The sequence below is a fragment of the Fundulus heteroclitus genome, chromosome 14, assembly GCF_011125445.2.
Source record: "Fundulus heteroclitus isolate FHET01 chromosome 14, MU-UCD_Fhet_4.1, whole genome shotgun sequence".
NCBI lineage: Eukaryota > Metazoa > Chordata > Actinopteri > Cyprinodontiformes > Fundulidae > Fundulus > Fundulus heteroclitus.
In genome coordinates this window covers 5,442,076-5,462,302 of record NC_046374.1, presented here as the reverse complement: position 1 = coordinate 5,462,302, position 20,227 = coordinate 5,442,076, and the positions used below count along the sequence as shown (strand labels likewise).

The 20,227-nt window shown below is 43.5% G+C and overlaps 1 protein-coding gene across 2 annotated transcripts in view; it reads right to left on the bottom strand.

Moving 5' to 3' along the window:
• Positions 1–20,227, bottom strand: part of rap1gds1 (RAP1, GTP-GDP dissociation stimulator 1) — a 46,972-nt gene that overhangs the window by 23,113 nt on the left and 3,632 nt on the right. The window contains exons 2-5 of one of the 2 annotated variants that reach the window (XM_036146123.1): positions 18,406–18,513; positions 14,222–14,344; positions 10,582–10,707; positions 4,822–4,968 (exon numbers count right to left, since the gene is read on the bottom strand). In XM_036146123.1, coding sequence (XP_036002016.1) covers positions 4,822–4,968; positions 10,582–10,707; positions 14,222–14,344; positions 18,406–18,513 — 504 coding nt within the window. The remainder of the gene's footprint in view (positions 1–4,821; positions 4,969–10,581; positions 10,708–14,221; positions 14,345–18,405; positions 18,514–20,227) is intronic. The other variant, XM_036146124.1, reaches the window with a different exon arrangement.

Sequence of the window (20,227 nt, the reverse complement as noted above, 5' to 3'; positions counted from 1 at the left end):
CTTCCCCAAGCCCCGGCGTTTACCTCACGCCCCGGCGGGTTTCTCTTTGGCGTTGTTGTGCGCCCGTTCCTTCCCTTTGGCGCTGTTGTGCGCTCGTTCCTTCCCTTTGGCGTTAAGTACGCCCGTTCCTTCCCTTTGGCGTTAAGTACGCCCGTTCCTTCCCTTTGGCGTTAAGTACGCCCGTTCCTTCCCTTTGGCGCTGTCGTGCGCCCGTTCCTTCCCTTTGGCGCTGTCGTGCGCCCGTTCTTCCCTCTGGCGCTGTCGTGCGCCCGTTCTTCCCTCTGGCGCTGTCGTGCGCCCGTTCTTCCCTCTGGCGTTGTCGTACGCCCGTTCTTCCCTCTGGCGTTGTCGTACGCCTGTTCTTCCCTCTGGCGTTGTCGTACGCCTGTTCTTCCCTCTGGCGTTGATGTTCGCCTGTCATGCCCGTTTTTGCCTGGTGGCGATGTTCGCCTGTCAACGTCGGTTAGACGCCTTTTGTTTTGCCTACCAGCATCTGTTAGACATCCTTTTTAGTTCGCCCTAGTGGGTAGTTTTGGTTTGATTTTAGCCCTCCATCCTACCTTCCCTCCACCCACCCAGGTCGATCAGCTTGGTTATGACTCTTGCCCGCCATCCTGCCGTCCCTCCACCCACCCTGGTTCGGTCACTTTGTAGTTTGTTTTGTTTGATTTTAGGCCGTCCGGAGTCCGGCCTTGAGGGGGGGGTAATGTCATGGTTGAGTTTTGGTTTGGCTTTGTTTTTCTGTTACTTTCATTTTTTCATCTCTTTTGGGTTAGGTTTGACTTTATTTATTGTTAGTTTTCAGTCATCAGTTATTTTCTGTCAATTTTCACTTCTCCTCCTCAGCAGTCAGTCACACCTGATATCATTTGCTGGTTAATTAGTCAGACCCTGGTGTCACCTGTCAGTTCTCTATTTAAACCTCCCTCTGTCTTTAGTTCAGCACTGGGCCGTCATCATCACTCCACACCTCTCCATGCCAGTCCCCGTTTGCCTTGGAAGCTTTGTTTTTGCTCCTGTTAAGGTTAGTCCAGTCAGTCACTCTAAAGACTGTTTGTTCTCTGTTTGTCCCTGGAGAAGTTCTGCTCTGTGCCCTGTTGTCTCTCAAGTTCTGCTAACCTGACTAGCCGCCCTGGAGGAGTTCTGCTCTGTGCCCTGTTGTTTCTCAGTTCTGCTAACCTGACTAGCCGCCCTGGAGAAGTTCAGCTCTGAGCCTCGGTGTCTCTCTAGTTCTGCTAACCTGACTAGCTGCCCTGGAGAAGCTCAGCTCTGAGCCCTGGTGTCTCTCAAGTTCGGCTAACCTGACTAGCCGCCCTGGAGAAGCTCAGCTCTGTGCCCTGGTGTCTCTCAAGTTTTGCTAACCTGACTAGCCGCCCTGGTGAAGCTCAGCTCTGTGCCCTGGTGTCTTCTATGAACTGCTAACCTGAGTGCTACGAGGCCTACTAGCCGAGCAACACCAAGCAAGGGTGGACTCTCTGTCTCCGGGCCGTCAGCTCCTGCCATCACCTTCACTCAGTTTCTGTGCAACCAGCTCCTCATCAGACCTCCACCCATCAACATTGCAATAAAGACTCTCAAACTTTTAGTCCCGTGTGTGTGTCCTGAAGTTCATCGGTAAACAAAATCTTGACACACTCGATCTGTAGAATCAAGAAATCACTAAATAGCACCTGTCTGACAACACAAACGAGACCAAACCATCTCAAATCGCAATATGTAACGCCCCCATCGAAAGAACTTCAAGGACAGATCAAGTCTATCAACCTAGAAAGGGTTTCAAAGCTGTTTCTAAGGCATTGGGACTACCCAGGACTACAGTGAGAACCATTATTCATCAACAACTCATTCATTAGGTCCCAGAAGAACCTAGAACAATATCTAATGGTCTGCAGGCCTCACTTGCCTCAGTAAAGACCAGAGTTCAAGATTTATCCATAACACAAACTGGGAAGAACGGCCGCTGTGGCAGAGTTCCCAGGCCAGAATGGCTGCTGATCCAAAGAGAACAACAAGGTCATCTCAGACTTATCAGAAAACATGGTAAGTCTGGCGGTGGTGATGTGGTCTGGGGCTGCTTCTGACCATTGTTATAATGGATGGGACTATGAATTCCAGAAAATACCAGAGGAGAATGCCTGGCCATCCATTAGTGACCTTAGTTCCAGGGTTGTTTGAGTTATGAAGTAGGACAACACCAGCAGGTCCACCTCTGAACGGCTAAAAACAAAAGGTTTTTGGGAGGGGCCCAGCCAAAGTCTGAAACCAAACTAAGATGCTGTGAAATGACCTCAAACAGGGCTGTGATTCTGTGGCAGAAGTTGAACAAGAGTGGACAGACATTCCCCCACAATGATATCACAAACACTTAATGTCAATAGTTGACAAAACGACCAGTCAGTAGGTTTAGGGGGTTAACGGACTTCTAACACAGGGCCAGGTTGGACTGGACAGTCTCTGTGTTTATTCAGGTCATATTTCATATTAAAATTTGTTTGATAAACTTCAGTATGCAAGTGTGTGAAAGCGTAAGAAATCTGCCTGAGGGGGTAAATACTTTCCCCAGCCTTGTTAGAGTAAAGTTCACACTGTTGTCCGACTACTTTGACAACTAGCAGATGACCCACTGGTCACCTCATGATACCAGCACTCGTCTCGTGGTCATTTCTTTCCTCTCTGTTTGCTCCTTGTGTGAGACGGCAGCTAAAGGTACAGCAGCAGGGCAGAGGGCGGCAGCTCAGAAATAAACCTGGCAGTTTTGGAGTTTAGAAATGATGCAGTCGACAGCAGTGTTGAGGGAGAAGACTCATGAATTCTCCCTTTGAGCTTAAAGGGATGAAATGTGAAGCAGGGTCCAGGTATGATTGAATGATGTGATTTAAATCTTGGCAATAAAATTGCACTGAGCTCCGTTACAAACCTGGGCTCATATTAGCAGAACAAAACATTCCACACTTGCCTTAAAGCTGGGATATAAAAAATAAATAAAATATATATCTTTTTACATTTAGACCAAATTAGAACAGTTAGAAATCTGTAATGATTGTCGAAGATTAGATCCAGATAACTTTAAATCATAATGTAAGCAGGGATACCCTCACTTTACAGAACTAAAAAGTAGACATTTTACTGCTTTGTTGGGTATCTCAACTGAAACCTATGCACAACGTTAGGGCCCTGTTTCAATCTCAGAACTAAAAGGATCTAGAGAGGCTTAAAAAAAAAAAGAAAACAGTGAAAATTTTGTTAACTTGAACATTAAATTTCTGCTAATGACCGTTTAACATCTACGGGAATGTTTGTTTGATACATTCATGTAATTGCAGATATTCCCAATAATCTTTGTCATTCTGTAAATGAATGGCATGGGTGTCTCACGCAATTTCATTATGGTTACACAATGTTCTTGATTGATTCTTGAAACTGATTTATTTTTTATTTTTGACGGTTTAAATAAAAAGCACAGATATAAATGAGTGAGACATAACCCAATGTAAACAAATGTTTCTAAACTTCTTTTGAGATATTAATGTAATGGAATAAGAAATAATTTACATTTAGGCAGATACAGAAAACGGTTCAATCAAATTCCATACTTTTCCAGACTCCATAGGAAACCTGCACAATACACAAATCTGTCTTTCTAATACTGGCCAAAGGGTTTGGGAAACATGAAAGAGATAGCCGACTATAAGGAAGCAGGATCAGCAGGTCAATAATTAGCATTTTGGTATTTAAAACAAAAACACACAACTCTTAAAAATGTAGGCCTTCCATTTAGTAAAAGTGTAATAAACAGGCCAAGCTTGAGATTTTCCACCAAACGGATTCCAGTTCTAAACCACGGCTGGAGCATGAGCCAGTCCCAAGCTGGTTTCTAGCAAACAACAAGCGGACGGGTTTCCCCAGCCAGAGAACCGTCCTAGAACCCCATAATTACATCACTAAACTTCTCTTCCACCCGCTGTGATATCGAGGACAACCACGGCTGGAGAAACTGCAGTTTAAATATCTCCCTGTCCCAACCTTATCGTTTAAAACAATTGTTCTAAAGACTAGCATGTGGTTTAAAAGGCTCACCGGTTTTTATAAATACAGCCACAAACAGCACTTCTAAATTCAGCTGTAGCCGACAGCAGTAAAATCAGCTTCCAGCATTGACCACCTAGTGAGGCAAAAAGGCTGTTGTTCCAGAGCCAAGAGGTTTTTATTACAGCTCAAGGCCAGCAGGCTTTCTTCATTAAGGCAGATTAAAACCAATGGTGCCAGAGGAACCAATGAGTCTAAGCACAAACTCCTACATGGCAATGGAACTCGTTTGGTGGAAAACCCTTGAATATATATTTTTTACAGGGACTCTTAAGTGCATCATTAACTAATCCTGTAGAATTTGAGACATTACATTTGCTAAGTGCCAATCTGCTGCTGGATTCAAGTAGCAGGGCTCCTAAACATGCAGACCAGTTAGCTGTAGACCAGAATGCTCAACTAACAGATACTCCCTTCAGCCATGTTACTAGAATAGCTAAAAATCTATGAAACTGATGAGGGCATTCTAGCAGCTGAGTCACAGCACACACTACAAAGTCCCAGCTGGCCAAGGGTTAGGAGGAAGGTACAGCTAGGGTGAAAGGCAACGACGCTTTCAGATTACCTCAGTGAAGATGATGGAAAAGCAAGAGGATGCGACAGAAAGAAAGGATCAGATGAGGCTGAACCAGAGCAGCAGATTCAGTACAACATCTACCGTCTGTGTGTAAGAAAGAGAACGCCCGCTGATTAGTTGAGATGAGTTAAAGATCTTTGGGGGAAGATGGTCATTACCATTATCATTGCTATAGTTCATCAGCATGCCACAAAAGACAGTCAAGAGCCTCTCATTTTCCGGATCAGTATTTTGGGAGAGGGATTTAATGTGTTCAGCTACTATCTGAGCCCCTCCTGCCAGGTGAACTGCATTCCTGCCCTCATCTGAAAAACAAAAGAGGCCAGGACAAAAATCAACCACAAAACAAAGGAGAAAAAAAAATTAAAAATAGGCACAACTGGAAAAGGATGAACACAGTGCTAAAAGCTTATAAACCAGTGACAACAAAAAAACAGTTCATGATCAAGCAAAGTGGAGAAATTAAGACACAAGTTCAACTTAGGAAGGTTTGATGATGCTGAGGTCTTCATAAACACAGCCTGTCTGGGCGTCGCAGAGGCTTTTAGAAATGGAAAGATCCCTGATTAAAAATGCTTTAGACCCTGATAATGAATCATTTCAGAACTTTTTGCACCTGTGGGACATTTCCTGTTTCCAATTCAACTGAAAGACAAATTACCTTTAGATTCAGTTTTGACCTTCAAGAGTCTATCAGCAGGTCACATGTTGACTTAACAGCAAGTTGTCCACCAGTCAGATCAGAATCAACGTTATTAAAACACAAAGAAGCTGAAATGTAAAATAACTGCATGAATATGAAGTGCATCAATATCGCAGTAATTCAGCCTTTTACCGGCTTGAGGCAGGAAGCTGTGTAACAGTCTGCTGGTTCAACACTCTTGCCACCATCGCTCTGCAGAAAGCTGTAGGATGCTGGTAGGGACTGATGTGTGCTTCAGTTTCCTCAGGCAGGGCAGTCCATGCTTGGCCCATTTCACAATCATGGTTCTTGTAGCAGGCGAGGTCATCAGAGGTCAGCACTCAGAGGAGTTTAACTCCATCCACACTCTCTAAAGAACGGCTGCTGTTGCTGAGGTGTGTGTTCAGGTCGCAGAGAGAAGTCCATGATCCTCTTTTTTGTTTTGTGCATTTCGAGCACCAGGATGTTGTCTCTACATCGGCTCTCTTGCTGCAGGGTTTCTGCAGGTGTCATCATCTCAAATATAAGATTTTTTTTAAGACCACTATGAATGAAACTTAAGACCTATATACTGACATACAGAAACGTCCAGAAGAACTGCAGTAACTTTTTGGAATTTACTTTTAGTAGTAGTTTTCCTGCAAAGTACTTTTTCCTTTTACGTGGATGATATTATTGGGAAGTATCGCTACTTTTGAGTAAAATTTATAGCAACTTCACTGAATGAAAAAATAGACTTATTTTTGACCAGAAATTAACCAGAGAGACACAGTTTTTGTCTAAGAGAGACTTCTACTTCTTGGTTATACACCAGTTTAATGTTGCAGCAGCACTGACTGATAGCTGCCGTCTATCTCAGACCGTTCACAGCGCTTTCTAAATGCGACTCCATGGTCCAAACACCCAACATTCAGTCTTATGTTGTTTGTAGCCTTAAACTGGTTCTTCTGATGCCAGGTGTTGCTAAACTAGCATTTTACCACAACAATGGCAGCACAACTTCTGACTGTTTCTGAATATGGATCATCAAGTGGAGTGATATGAACTAACCAATAAGCCGAAAGCTGATTGGCAGGGTGTTTTTAGTTGTAACTCCATTTAATAAAGCACAATTCAGAGTCACGGGAACACTTTATTGTTCTAAATAGCGTTAAATTGGCTTAAGAAATTTGAGACCTATTTTAAAAAAATGAAGACAAACATGATAATTCTATGAATTCTATTCTATTCTTTTTAAGGCCATAAATTTAGATTTTAAAATTTAAGAGACTTTTTAAGGCCATAAAGAAAACCTGTTGCTAGGTAACGTTCCCCCATATGCTCCAATGATTCCAATGGATGTGTCCCACTGCTGTGCTACAATCCACAAATGAACCCGTCAGATTTTCCTCAGGAGTGGCTGCACAGTTGTTTTGGCACCGTGGACGGACGTCCAGGTACTGAGCACAGAACCTGAAGGGTGACCGGCCATGATGGAGTTAAGAGATGTCTTTATGTTAGTTTGCAGAGTGACTCGTGAAGTTCTGAACCCAGAGAGAAGTGGTTGGCTGTGATCTGTGGTTTAACAAGCCATTCAATACATTTCATTATCCTGGAGGGCAGCAGTACAGGATGACTGGGCTTCAGGCATGACCATTTTCTACTACTGCTGTGATTGTGAAGGTTTTGAAGCAACTGGCAGCTTGACAGGAGATGTTAGTAATGTTAGGACAACTGGAAGTTCATCCATCAAGCTTGGAGCACATATTCTGGGACGTCATCAGGACCTGCTGCTCTCCGTTCATGGATGTTGTTTGGATTCCCAGAACCGGCAGAGTTGGCAATGAAAGCTGGAAGGTCTAACCATGAAGGAGAACCTGTTCTTTCCCTGGCCGTTGCCTTGGCTACAGATTTGGAGCCTTTTGGATCCCTGGAAAAATGCCATCTATAATGAACCCCGCTTCTCTGACCGTGGTTATAGATACAAGAATTGGACAGAATGTACGTTAAAAACCAAGACAAACTTTGGAAAGGTCTTTAAGTAACCAGACACCTTGGAATTCACATGTCAAGGAAACATACATACATGTTGCAGTGAAAAAAAAAATGATGAAAATTGTTTCTAACTAACCAAACATGCCTGAGACCCATTGACGTTAAACTGATTTTTCACCAACAAGCCACAACAGCTCACAGCACCGGTGCCATCAAAGCTGCAGGGACACTGGTGAGCTTTCACCACAATCTAACGCTGTTCACCATCTCGTCAAATCTCAATCTCAGCCTAGAGTATTTTTGTAGGATATCACATTTTAGTGGCACTCTGTCAGCAGCACGATGACGTGACAGCCCCGTCTTGGAGCCTGTGGCTTTCAATAGTTGTAGACAGAGAGCGGATTGTTTTTTTGTTTTTTTATTCAAAACAGGGAAGAAATATGAGTTTTAATGAATATATGTCAAATAGATGTGTTGATGCTTATTACTATCATAGAAAAATAATGTAGCAAGATCTTTTGCTTAGAAGATCAGCTACAAAGGTGTAGTATAAAGGAACCACCAAGATTTGACGTTATTCCATGTTCAGGCCCCGCACAATGCCACCTGCAGTATAATGCGTTTCTGCAACAGAGAAACTTTGATTTCCTCAATGGCTAATGGCTTTTTCCCTGGTAGTACCTGCTCGGCTTGAATCGACTCTACACGGTTCTGCTCGTTTCCATTACAGCTGAGTCCCACATCGGTGTGGCTGTGCCCGTCATGGCAGCGTGGTCCGAAAAGCGAGGCGACGTGATTTACACGAGACCCAAACATAACGCAGCAATGCAAGACCAGGAAGCAATGGGAACCCTGGCTTTTTGTTGGACTCAAAGTGAAAGGAGCAAGCTGGAGAAAGCTTAGGGGGCAAGATGAAATCCTGCCAAAAAGTACAGGAGCATGTCAGAAGCCATAGAGTGATAGCCATCCGACACAATGGATATTAGGGTTCTCCATTAGGAAGGGTTACTCGGTACCAGCTTCCTGTTCAGTCCCTGCTGGGCTGGGGATCCAGATGAGTGAAGTCGAGCAGAAAATGTGACCGTCGGTCACTGACTGCCTAAGTGGTGGAGTCACTGGTTGCATCGATGGTTGCATGAGTACCAGTGAAGATCAAAGCCACTTTGTGAGAACATTAAACCACTGAACATCGCTTACCGTTCTATCAAAGATATCAACGACCGGAGTGCTACGATCCAAATGCTTTTTGGCAAAGTCAAACTAAGTTTTTCTTTTAACACTAAGTAACAGCTTTTTTCTGACCACTCTTCCTTAAAGCCCAGCTCTGTGGAGCGTACAGCTTATTGTGGTTCTCTGGACAGATCCTCCAGTCTCTGCTGCGGAGCTCTGCAGCTCCTTCAGGATGACTTTTGGTCTCTGGGCTGCCGCTCTGATTAATGCCCTCCTGGGCTGTGAGTTCTGGTGGGCGTCCCTCTCTTGGCAGGTTTGTTGTGGTACCGTGTGCTTTCCGCTTGAAGATGATGGAATTGATGCTGCTCCGGGGTGACATAAAAGATTTAGATATTTTTTTCAACCCCACCCTGACTTGTTCTTCTCAACAACTTTGTTCCTGACTTGTCTGGAGAGCTCCTTGGTCTTCATGGTGTGATTCCTCCAGCTTAGTGCTGCTGCAGCCTCTGGGCCTTACAGAAGAGGTGGCTTTATACTGGCAGGTCATGTGACACTTAGATTGCACACCAGTGGACTTCATTTCTCTATGGGACTTCAGAACATTTTATGGGCCTTATCACAAGGCAGGCGGATACATACGGACATGGCAATTTTCATCAAGTTATATTCTTGTTTACTATTTTTTTTCACCTCATAAACTTAGATCATTTTGTGCAGATCCATCATTAAGTTAGATTAAAAAAAACATTTAAATTAAAGTTTGGTTTTCCTTTAACAAGCTAACACGAAGTTTAATAATGAGGCGGAGAAGACAGTAACGCGACCAAGGGATGAAAAAAAAAAAAGACGAGTGGGAATAGATGTGCTCAGGGAAATCAGTTGGGGGGCAATTTTATTTAAAATGTATTATGAAAAAATGAAAAGGCTAGGGAAAACATTGTTTTAATAAATTCCCATTTTTCAAACATTTAACAATAGAGGTGTTAAAAAGCAAAACGAGAATCAGGACACAGACATAAATGACAACAGCTAACGACTGAAACCAAAATATCAACTTATCTCTGATCTTTTTTACAGTTATTAAACAAATCATTTCTTTTTTTATTTTGTTGCATTTAATGTTACATTAATTTGTGTGGCAAGTAATTCTTTAGTAATGCCATTTATTTCTGAATGTATTCTTAATTATGGTAGGATTAGTCCTCCACAATCACAGTGTCCAGAACAGATTTAAAAACATATTTGTGAATTTTTCTATTATAGAAAGCCGGTCCAGGAACCCAACAGCAACAGCACTGGATGTCCACACCACAGATCTTAGAGACAGGATTCATCAGAGGAGCCATGATATCCCTAAACTCATTGGCTTTCTTTCCTGTGACTAACACAGGAGGAGGGGGAGGAGGGGGGGGGGTGGCAGACAGAGAGAGAGACTTAAAGGTAGTGAGCAGCTGCTTCTTCTCTGCATGTTCATGGCAAGAAGCCCCCCCCCCCCCCCCCCCCACCCCCTCCCTCCTTGAACAAGTGGCAGGTCCCAGCAGATTCCAGGCGACCAGCTCTCCAACCACTCAACAGACTGCATCACGTCTGACAGCTGTGATCAAAATGCTTTTGGCAGAATGAGGATTAAACTTGGGTGGTACTGTAAGTCCCTGCAGACACACTAGAAATACCCACCTTGTACACAAACTGATGAAATCCGTCAGAATGGACAAAGCTGAAGGCATGCATGAAGCATTTTAAATGCAATCAGATTATTGTCATTTGGTTTGTCTATATATCGAGGAACAGTGGAGCTTAACTACAGCACGTGACTGTGCACATTCCAGTTGCATTAATCCCTACTGATGTAGATGTAATCTTTGCATGGCCCCTTCACTGGTCTGTAGAAGCACCATTCTGTTTATGGTGATAACAAACCGAGGCGCTACAAAAATAACCATCCAGTTACAAAGATTCAGCAGCATCACTCCCAACCCCAGTATGCTCTTTGTTACCCAGCTTCCTCAGTTTTATGGCAGGCGATTAGAAACAAAATATTATAATAATCCTTTGACTCAGCATTTCCAAAGCAAATCTAACTCCTACTTACGGCTGTCATAGCAGATGTTGCCAAGCGCCCGGCCGGTTTGCAGTAAAACCTCCTGGTCGGTGGAGTTTAGCAGCTGAACTAGAGGAGCTATGAGGCCGGCTTCCACGCAGGGACTCCGCATGAACTCTGGAGAAAAGGACAGCAGTGCATTAAGGACCAGGATCCAATTATTAAAACAGCAACATCAGACAGGCACATGACGTGAAGATGCTCCGGGTATTTGGTGTAGAGCTGGGCGATATGGCTAAAAGATAAAATCCCTGATTTTATTATGCTAAATCAGATTAATGGATTTTTTTTTCTTCTTTTGGTTTCACAAAAAGAAATTAATTATTTTAAAAACTTGCTTTTATGTTAAACATTTCATCTCAAAGTGCATCTAAATCCAAGCTGTCAAGCACGCTTGTAAAACAAGATGGCGGCCCTGCCGTTGTACACAATGCAAATATAACTAAATGTTTGCTGCTACTGGTATTACACAATGAGCTAAGAACAGGCTTCAGCTCACTGGTGTAGCTTAAAAGTAACTTAAAAAAATAAGTAAATGAGTAAATTAAAGTGCTTCATATTATGGGAAGAAAAGTTTCCTCTCTACAAAAATTAAAACATATTTTCCTAAACATATATTCAGCATTGCATGCTATTCTCTTCATGGAAGCCCAATCAGTGGACTGGCAAAATAAAATCCCCATTTTCCAAAAATGAAATTATAAATTCAAATTAATCGATTAAATTGATTTTTCACCCAGCCCTAATTAGTGCCAGATTAATAGCAGAAGTCATGAAATTCTCTAGCAGCACAAACTGAATGTGTTGTGTAAACGACCCCACATGTTAAAAATACACACTTCATTACGTTCTTTCCAGATTTTATGTGATAGAAAGGCACACAGGAGAGGAAAAAGAGGTAATTAAGTATTTATTAATTTAGATGGGGACAATGCACAACGAATACATTACATTTTGGCAATCCAAAAAGAGATGCATAGCACCAGCTTCTAATGTGCCTGTAGACCCTGGGCAGTTTTACGTGACGGTGAAACAGTAAAATCACGACATAAATTCATCAGTTCCCTAAAGTATTACATAAGCTAATGTTTTTACATGTGAATATTAAAGGGGAAATAAAATACAATCAAGTTGTAGATTAATGAATGACATAAGCAACCCACCAAATGTTATCAGTAATTAACAGAAGCAAACATGGAGAAGCAGCATTTAGTTCTTATCCTCACTGATCGGGAACAAACTCCCAGAAGACCCTATGAACCCTGACTTCTTTGAAATCAAGATTAAAACGTATTTGTAGAGTCGCTTTGAATGTTAACATAAGAAAAAGAGAACATAGTAAAGATTTTCTCTGGCTAAATTCTCTGCAAAAGGCAAATCAAGATTTTCCACCGTAGACCTGGCTGTGAAAAGTAGGAGTTTGCTGCCTAAGAGCCCTCCCTGGGCCCTGAGCTGGGCCCTCCCTGGAGAAAAGGAGCTTTCTCCACGGGGAAGGTGCAATTTTTCGGATTATAACGCGCCATTAAAACCATTAAATATTCTCAAAAATGAATAGTGCACCTTATAATCCGGTGTGTCTTGTATATGATCACCGTTGTGCTTACTGACCGATTTTATGTGGTACAATGTGCTAAAAAATCTGTTAAAATGTGTAAATATGACTTTGGTAAGCAACAAAGCTGCTCAGCACATTGCGGTAAACTGTGTCACTACCTGATCATCCCTGGAACAGGACCCCTGAGCTGTTTACAAGACTGCCTGACTGTAATGTGTAAACTAGAAGTGCATTCATGTAAGGACCCCACACACCCAGAGTACACGTTAGCAACAATAAACCAGTTAAGTTGATTCAATATAAAAGTTACGTTTATTTTGGCCTTATGTTAGAAACAGAGCAGTGTAGTCCAGCTACTCTGTCCTCCTGACAGAGACAGATAGCTCTCTCTCACGAGGGAGCTGTGTACATGAAGGGGCGGAGTTATTATTACACACTTGGGAAGAATATTTAGTGCGCCTTATGGTGCGAAAAATACGGTAAGCCTCAAAGTAATGTTTGGTTTTATGTTAAGAACTAAATATGAGCCTAAAAGCATGGAGGGTTTTTAAAAAACACTACCTACAGTTACAGCCCATATAACTGTTTCAATATATTAGCAATTTGCAGAGTGCAAAGGCTTGAAAGTTGAAATATAGTATCACAGCAAATACTGACTCCAAGCAACCCTTTGCAGTTGTGATGCTGCATACACTGATAGGACCATCATGATTATAATTCCACATCCTGTACAGCTTCCACCCCAACATGGTCTTTGGTGAATAATTAACTGGACCTCTTATGTCCTTCTTTCTTCTCACCACTTTTCCATAGAGGCCAGATTGTGCAGTGGCTTGAGAGTTGTCTCTCCCACCTGAGCTGTGGTTCTCTGCAGCTCCTCCAGCGTTACTATGGGCCTCCTGGCTGCTTCTCTGATCCATGCTCTCTCTGGCCAGCCCGTCAGTCCAGGTGGACGTCCATGTCCCGGTGCATCTGCAGGTGGTCCATCCTCCCTCCATGTTCAGGTGGTGGACTGAACAGAGACTGCTGCAGAAAACTAACTCTGACCCAGAACTTTCTCCCTGAGCTGTCTGCTGGGTTTCTTTGGATCCCCACAGCATGATGCTCCCGCCACCATGTTTCACTGTGGGGGATGGTTTGTGCGGTGTTAGTCTGAACACAGCATTTTAGGTGACGGCTTTTGTTTTCTTGGTCTTCGTGATGCCGTTTGCTCAAGAGCTTTGTCTAATGAGTCCCTGAGGCCTTCACGGAACATGGGGACTCATTCAGAGAATAAATTACAAACAGGTGAAGGCTAGTGGATGGACGGGGGTTAACCAGGAAGTTGAATTAGCAACGCGTCACTGTTATAGATGACGTTGTTTTGTTCCTCGCATCAAATCTCATCAAAATACATGGTGAAAAAGTGCAATAGTTGTGAATACCTTTGCAGGGTACTGTAACGCACCTTTAGCATACCCAGATATGCACGTCCAATAAAAAAATAGCACAAATAGTCAATCATCCGCAGTGAAATAAGAGAATAAAACGTGAAGCTTCAAAACCAAGATCCCGCAGGATTAAAAGGGCAGACAGTGACGTTCTACCTTGATTCTTCCTGTTGCGCAGCCTTAAATAACCAAAAACCCTGAGCTGTCTTTAGCGGCGCAGTCACTGGGCTGATTGCAGACGTTCCGGAAGCGGTGACAGATAAATGCCAGCGGGTTGTTGCCAGCCTTGGCTAACTGCTGGCAAGTGATCATTAGCGGCGATCTTGCAAACTGAGAACCCAGTCATTAGCATAACCTTTCCTTGCTCAAGGTCTGCTCGTCTCTCCTTTGATTTCTCCTCTAAAAGCTTTCATCGCACAGAGAAAGGATGGAAAATGAAGGCCCAACTCTGCTTTTTAGGCACCGTTTGTGTGCTTCCAGAAGAACCGCCGGTCAGCAGCAGCTCTGATCACACGAACACAGTTTGATTCTATGGGTACTTTCAGAGAAATGAAACTAAATGTCCTCCTCTTCTCTGCAAATCATTTCTCCCTTTGAGCCAAGCCCATCCGTAGCAGATCAACCGCGTCTCCTGGAAGTAACTCACCGTTTTTGGCCATCTCAGCTATGATGTTGGCGACCTTCGGGGTGCAGGAGGACTGCGGGTTGAGCAGGGTGGGGAGCAGGGGAAGAATGCCCATCTCCTGCATCTTCCTGCTGGCCTCAGTGTCTGCAAGAGGAGACGCTTAGAGTGAAATCCAGTTCTGAAAACAAAGCTGCCTTCAGGGGGAGACACATTGGATCACACTGTCTGCTGTGGCATGTCAGAGCCAAGTACAGTCCACTGTTTTATACTTTTTTTTAGAGGTTTTATTTTCCACCTTTAATGTTCTGATCTTTTTTAATAAATTTGCTTTGTGACATGGTCCTCCGTTGTTCTGGAATATCGCCAAAACTAGAAACATTCTGTCCAGGGGTGATGCTGAAAAACTAGTCCATGTATTTGTTACTTCAAAGCTGGACTATTGTAATTCTTTACTATCAGGAAGTCCACAAAATGCAATTTGAACCCTTATTTGATCCAAAATGCTGCGGCAAGAGTTCTGATGAAAATCAACAAGAGGGATCATATGTCTCCAATTTTAGCTTCCCCTCATTGGCTTCCTGTTAAATCAAGAATAGAATTAAAAATTCTCCTTCTAACGTATAAAGCCCTTAATAATCAAGCTCCATCATATATCAGAGCTCTGATTACCCCGTATGTTCCTAACAGAGCACTTTGCTCTCTGACTGCAGGTCTACTGGTGGTTCCTAGAGTCTCTAAAAGTAGAATGGGAGGCAGATCCTTCAGCTATCAGGCTCCTGTACGACTGACTAGATCAGGGGTGTCAAGCTCCAGTCCTCGAGGGTCGGTGTCCTGAAACTTTTAGAGGTTCCCTGGTCCCACACACCTGAATCAAATGGCACAATTAGCTCCTTAGTATGCAGTCAGGTTCTTCAGAGTCCTGCTAATTAACCGATTATTTGACTCAGGCGTGTCGGACCAGGGACACATCTAAAAGTTGCAGGACACCGGCCCTTGAGGACTGGACTTTGACACCTGTGGACTAGATGCTACAAAAATAATAGAGAGCTGCTGTAAACAGTGAAAGTATGACGTTTTACTCAATGTTGCTGTGAGAAGCAGCCATCATGAATACAGACATCGGGTACAATCCTATTGCGACTACTGCGTAATACTTTTGTGTCTCTGCTCTGTATTCTCTAACCTCCAGTCGGTCGAGGCAGATGACCGTTCATACTGAGCCTGGTTCTGGTTCTGCTGGAGGTTTCTTCCTGTTAAATGGGAGTTTTCCTCTCCACTGTCGCTTCATGCTTGCTCAGTATGAGGGATTGCTGTAAAACCATCAACAATGCAGACGACTGTCCACTGTAGCTCTACGCTCTTTCAGGAGGAGTGAATGCTGCTTGGAGAGACTTGATGCAACCTGCTGGGTTTCCTTAGATAGGAAACTTTTTCATCTGTCTGGATGATTTGATTGAATTTGACTTTGTAAAAAGTGCCTTGAGATTACATGTGTTGTGGATTGCGCTATGTAAATAGAATTGAATTGAAAATACACTGATCTCCAAATGGTTTGTGGACCTTGTGATGTGCGTCTTTAGTCATGACTGTTGTCAGGCAGAGCTGAGAGGAAGCCCAGGCAGCTGAATGAGAAAAAACCCACATGGACTTTATCTGGATTCTTTACAGGAACACAGGAAGCTCTAACCTCTGTCTCCGCCTGAAATAGGAGGAGGTTTCTCAAACATCCGCTATGGTGTTGTCACGATACCAACATTTTGGTACTGGTGCCATCATGTATTTTGATACTTTTTCAAATAAAAAGAGAACCCAAAAAGTATCATTAAAGTCAAAAGTGCATGGATCGGGCCATACTTTGACAATTTTTAATTAGGAGATCAAAGTCATGAAATTACCAGAATAAAAGCTTCTATAATGAGAAGAAAGCTTCAATAGTTGTCAAGATCTGACGGGACGTGATCCGCTCAAACAAACTGCAGACTCAGCCTGAGCCGAGCATTTCAACGCAGCCTCTCTCTTCAGGCAGAGATTTATTTTAGTGCAACAACGATTCAGTGACAAAATAATTATATTAACATCCCGCTTTGTAGACCAGGGCAGGATCAGCGGCAGCCTTGTGTGATTCACTTGAAATGTGAAGACGCAGTGGAGCGGGTCTCCTTTGGCAGGCGGGCTGCAGGCAGGACTTCAGTGCCTGGAAGATGGGAGGGCCAGGGCTCACAGCAGCACTTTCTGCTCACTAAAAACAGTGAACTGCACACAGATCCATGCTTTTACGTGTTGTCGCCCAAGTCTCCAACAACACAGAGAAAAGTCGCTAGATTTGCTGCTGGCCTCGTTTTTGAATAGAAGTCACAGGAGGGGTCTTAAAAGTCGCTAAATCTAGCGACTAAGTTGTTGAGTTGGCAACAGTGTCTCTCTCTCCTGAACTTGCTCCTCCTCCTATCAGCGATGCTGTCTGCTGCGCTGCAAGTACCGCTCCCATTCACATGCAGCATAGTACCGTATTAAATGTTGCAGTACCCAGGTACCATATTAGTACCGGTATACCGAACAACCCTAACCCGACCTAAACCGGTCTTCAGCTGTCCATCCTCAGGTCCCAGAAGAAGTGTCTTCTTTGTCTCAAGGTCATTGTTCAAGTCTTAACCTCACAACTCATGGAAATTCAATCCCACTGACTTGCCACTCATGTTGAGCAACTCAGCAGCGGAGGCAACATGACTCGGTAGCTCCCTCCTACCACTCTGTGCCAGCATGAAACACTGCAGCTTCCCCCCGATGCCATCTGATCCAACCTGACCCTGACAGTCTGCGCGTGTCTCCTTTGGTCTGCCAAATTAACTCGGGTCCAGCACGTTTGCCATGCAAAGATTCACAACTTAACCACAAAGATGTCCTTTTATGATCAAATTTCAAATGTATAGATACAAACTGAACAGCAATTTATGTCACATATCCAGTGGCGGCTGGCCCATAGGGGGCGCTCGGGCGCTGCCCTCCCTAGATGTGGAGGGGAAAAGTCAAAATATATATAGATTTTAAAAGTATTATTAATGTCAGTTTTTACTTAATAGTACGTGGCTACATGTAATAAGAATTATTAAAACACTTCTACTAATTGACCAACAGACGTATCATTTCTCTTCTTCTACACTTTTGGGGCTGTGACTCAAGGAGCCCTACAAGTGTAGCGAGATAACCAATCGTATACTGTTGCTAGGGAAGATTTATAAATATTTGGCCAATCAGCTTCGCCAAAATGAATGGCTTTGGGGATCCTGGAGTAGTAGCCCTAGCTGCACAGTGATAGGTGCACTTCACGCGTGACGTCACGAGCTACATCCGGGTAACGGTGGTCGGCAAAACAGTACTGTTTTCGCTTACCACCGTGACAAAACGGGTGAATTAGAGCGTACTTTTAGTTTATTTTTGGAATCAAAACAATGCCTACGACTTGTTGTGCTCCCGGTTGCACACAGAGGCATTCCAAATCGTCGGATGTACATTTCTTTCGTTTACCAAAGAAAGAAGAAATAAATGGATAATTTCAATGAAAAGGATGCAGGATGCCAATCGACTGTGGGAGCCATCACACTATGACAGAATTTGCAGTCTACACTTCATCTCCGGTAAATACAACTTAATTTTGCACTAGTCATTGTTCTACTTAAATCATTATATAAATAAAAAATTAGGATACATATTTAAGTCAAGACGTAAACGTTTGTTTCGTAATAATATACGTACATGTACAATGTATGCAAACCCTCTGGCATGAGTCTGTGAAAAGGATTAATAAGACAAAAACACCAAAATAATCCTGTGTGAACAATGTTTTTTTTTATTAATTAAATGCTTATTGTGGAATCGTAGTAATTTGCCGACTTTTAATTTAAATGCATGTACTGGGTTAGGCAGGGAAATCTATTGGCCAGCCCCACCAAGATTTTTTTTCACCAGCCGCCACTGCACATATCTCTACAGTGATCAAGCTTTAAATGTTAAATGTGATAAAACAGAGGCTGGAAGTAGGAGGCAGGGAGCAAGGATGGAAGGAACTTTGTGAAGCAAACACTCAACTGCTTTCAGTGTAAAGTGAGAGAAAGCTTGGCTAACTCCACGGATCCTGATGGAGGTTGTGATGGTGAACGCAGCCTCCCCAGACAAACATGCTGTGTTAGAAGCCTGCAGCGTGTACTCACTGTTGTGGGCCAGGGCGCTGAGCAGGCAGTCCAGACTGCTCTCCGTGCCGTCCGTGGTGCTGTCTGAGGACGCAAGCTTCAGCTTCTCCAGCGCTTCTCTCAGGTTCTCTGAAGACAAAACATCATTATGATGAACCAAGTGGGCTACCAACGCGACCAGCAGCAGCATCTCACTCAACGTTGCTTCTGCCCCGCGATGTTAGAGGCTGATAGGTGTTCAGTTTGGACATTAGAGCCAGTGTGAGATCAGATGCTCACATTTAGGGTCGTGCTTTTAAGTAGAGGTTTAATTATTCTTAATAACCCTCCTGGGAGAAGATGTCACTTATCTGTGGAGAGTTGGAAGTCAGAAATTCTGAATTGTAACGCGCACGCCCCTGTCAGCATTATACTGGGATCGCCTGCTTGTGTAAAGTGGTTGGGTTTGGAAAAAAAGGAGGAAAGCAGAGCAGCCCCGCACACAGCGAGCAGCTCTGGTAGGAGAATGCAGGAAAAGTAAATTCATCCCTGGATCACGGCACACATACACAGACTTTGAAGCGTATCGCCACAGATCAATGCATCTTTCTCTCTGCGCGTCTTGCTGCTTCTACACATCAGCCTGGAAAGTGAGAAGCGCTCCGTGCAACGATCAAAGCGAGGAGACGGCATCACACAGCAACCTTCTAGATGACCATTTAGGCTACTGACATTATCATGCAATACAGAAATTGTTTGTCACCTCTTTTATACAGATTCTTTGTTAATTTCTCCACTTTCATAATTATCCAATGTTTCGCCTATTGTTTATTATCCTCAGTAAATGAGTTTAGGTAGAGGCGCCTTTAACCCGTCGGGCCACTGAAACGTATTAATTTCCCCCTATGGAAACTATAAAGTTTTTCTTATCTACATATTAATAATTGTATGATTGTTCTAGAAGTTTATGTGCTCGTTTCCTCCACTGTTTAGGTGGTGGATCAGCCAATCAGCTCTCTCCGTTTCCACCATCTTCCCTCCTTAAGACACTCTTAGCCTCACTAAAAGTCCTCCTCACCACTCCTAACATTTTTCACTTTAGGAGCTCTCTTAAGGCCTAAGATGCTTTGTGAACAGCAGCTTAATAAGAGCTACCTTTAGTTCTCATTAAGAGCTACGGGCACCGGTCCAATGGTGTGGTCAGAACCACCTGCAGCTTCACCTGCTCCAGACTGTATGGGTGTGGGTATCACGTGTGGGTATCACGGGCAGCTGTGCGCGTGCGTTATACATTAGCAACGTTAAAACGGAGCAGAGCAGTTCTTGGCTAAGTGGGGAGGGAGGGACTCGCCTCAAGACTGTAACAGCGAAACGATCGGTGCTTTGACATGAAGTCACTAGATATGACAAAAAATAGTCACTAGATTTGTGGTTAGTCGCTTTGTGGGGGGGGGGGGTTGTTAGAGGGCGCCGAAAAGTCGCCAAGTTTGCAACTCTATAAGCGCTTGCTGCTTGGTCTGATTTAAATCATGTTGACAAATAAAATCCAATTAGAATGTTGAGCATTTTATATAACGGTCATGTCAGAAATGTATTTTAGCACAATGTATTATAGCACTTCAACATGTTAAATTAAACTGCTAGTACTGTTATATATCTGATTGGTTAGATTTCTAAAAATCACAACTCAGAAGTGGAGAACTCCTCCAGTCAGAGACGGTTGAATCTTGGGTGCGGAAATGAGCGTCATCACTGATACTTCTTCCCTGCTGCTGTTACTTTATTATCATCACAGCTCCTAACTGGCACAGAAGTAAAGCCTGGTTCCCTCAGCAGGATACTTTGCCTGGATTTTGCCCTGGAG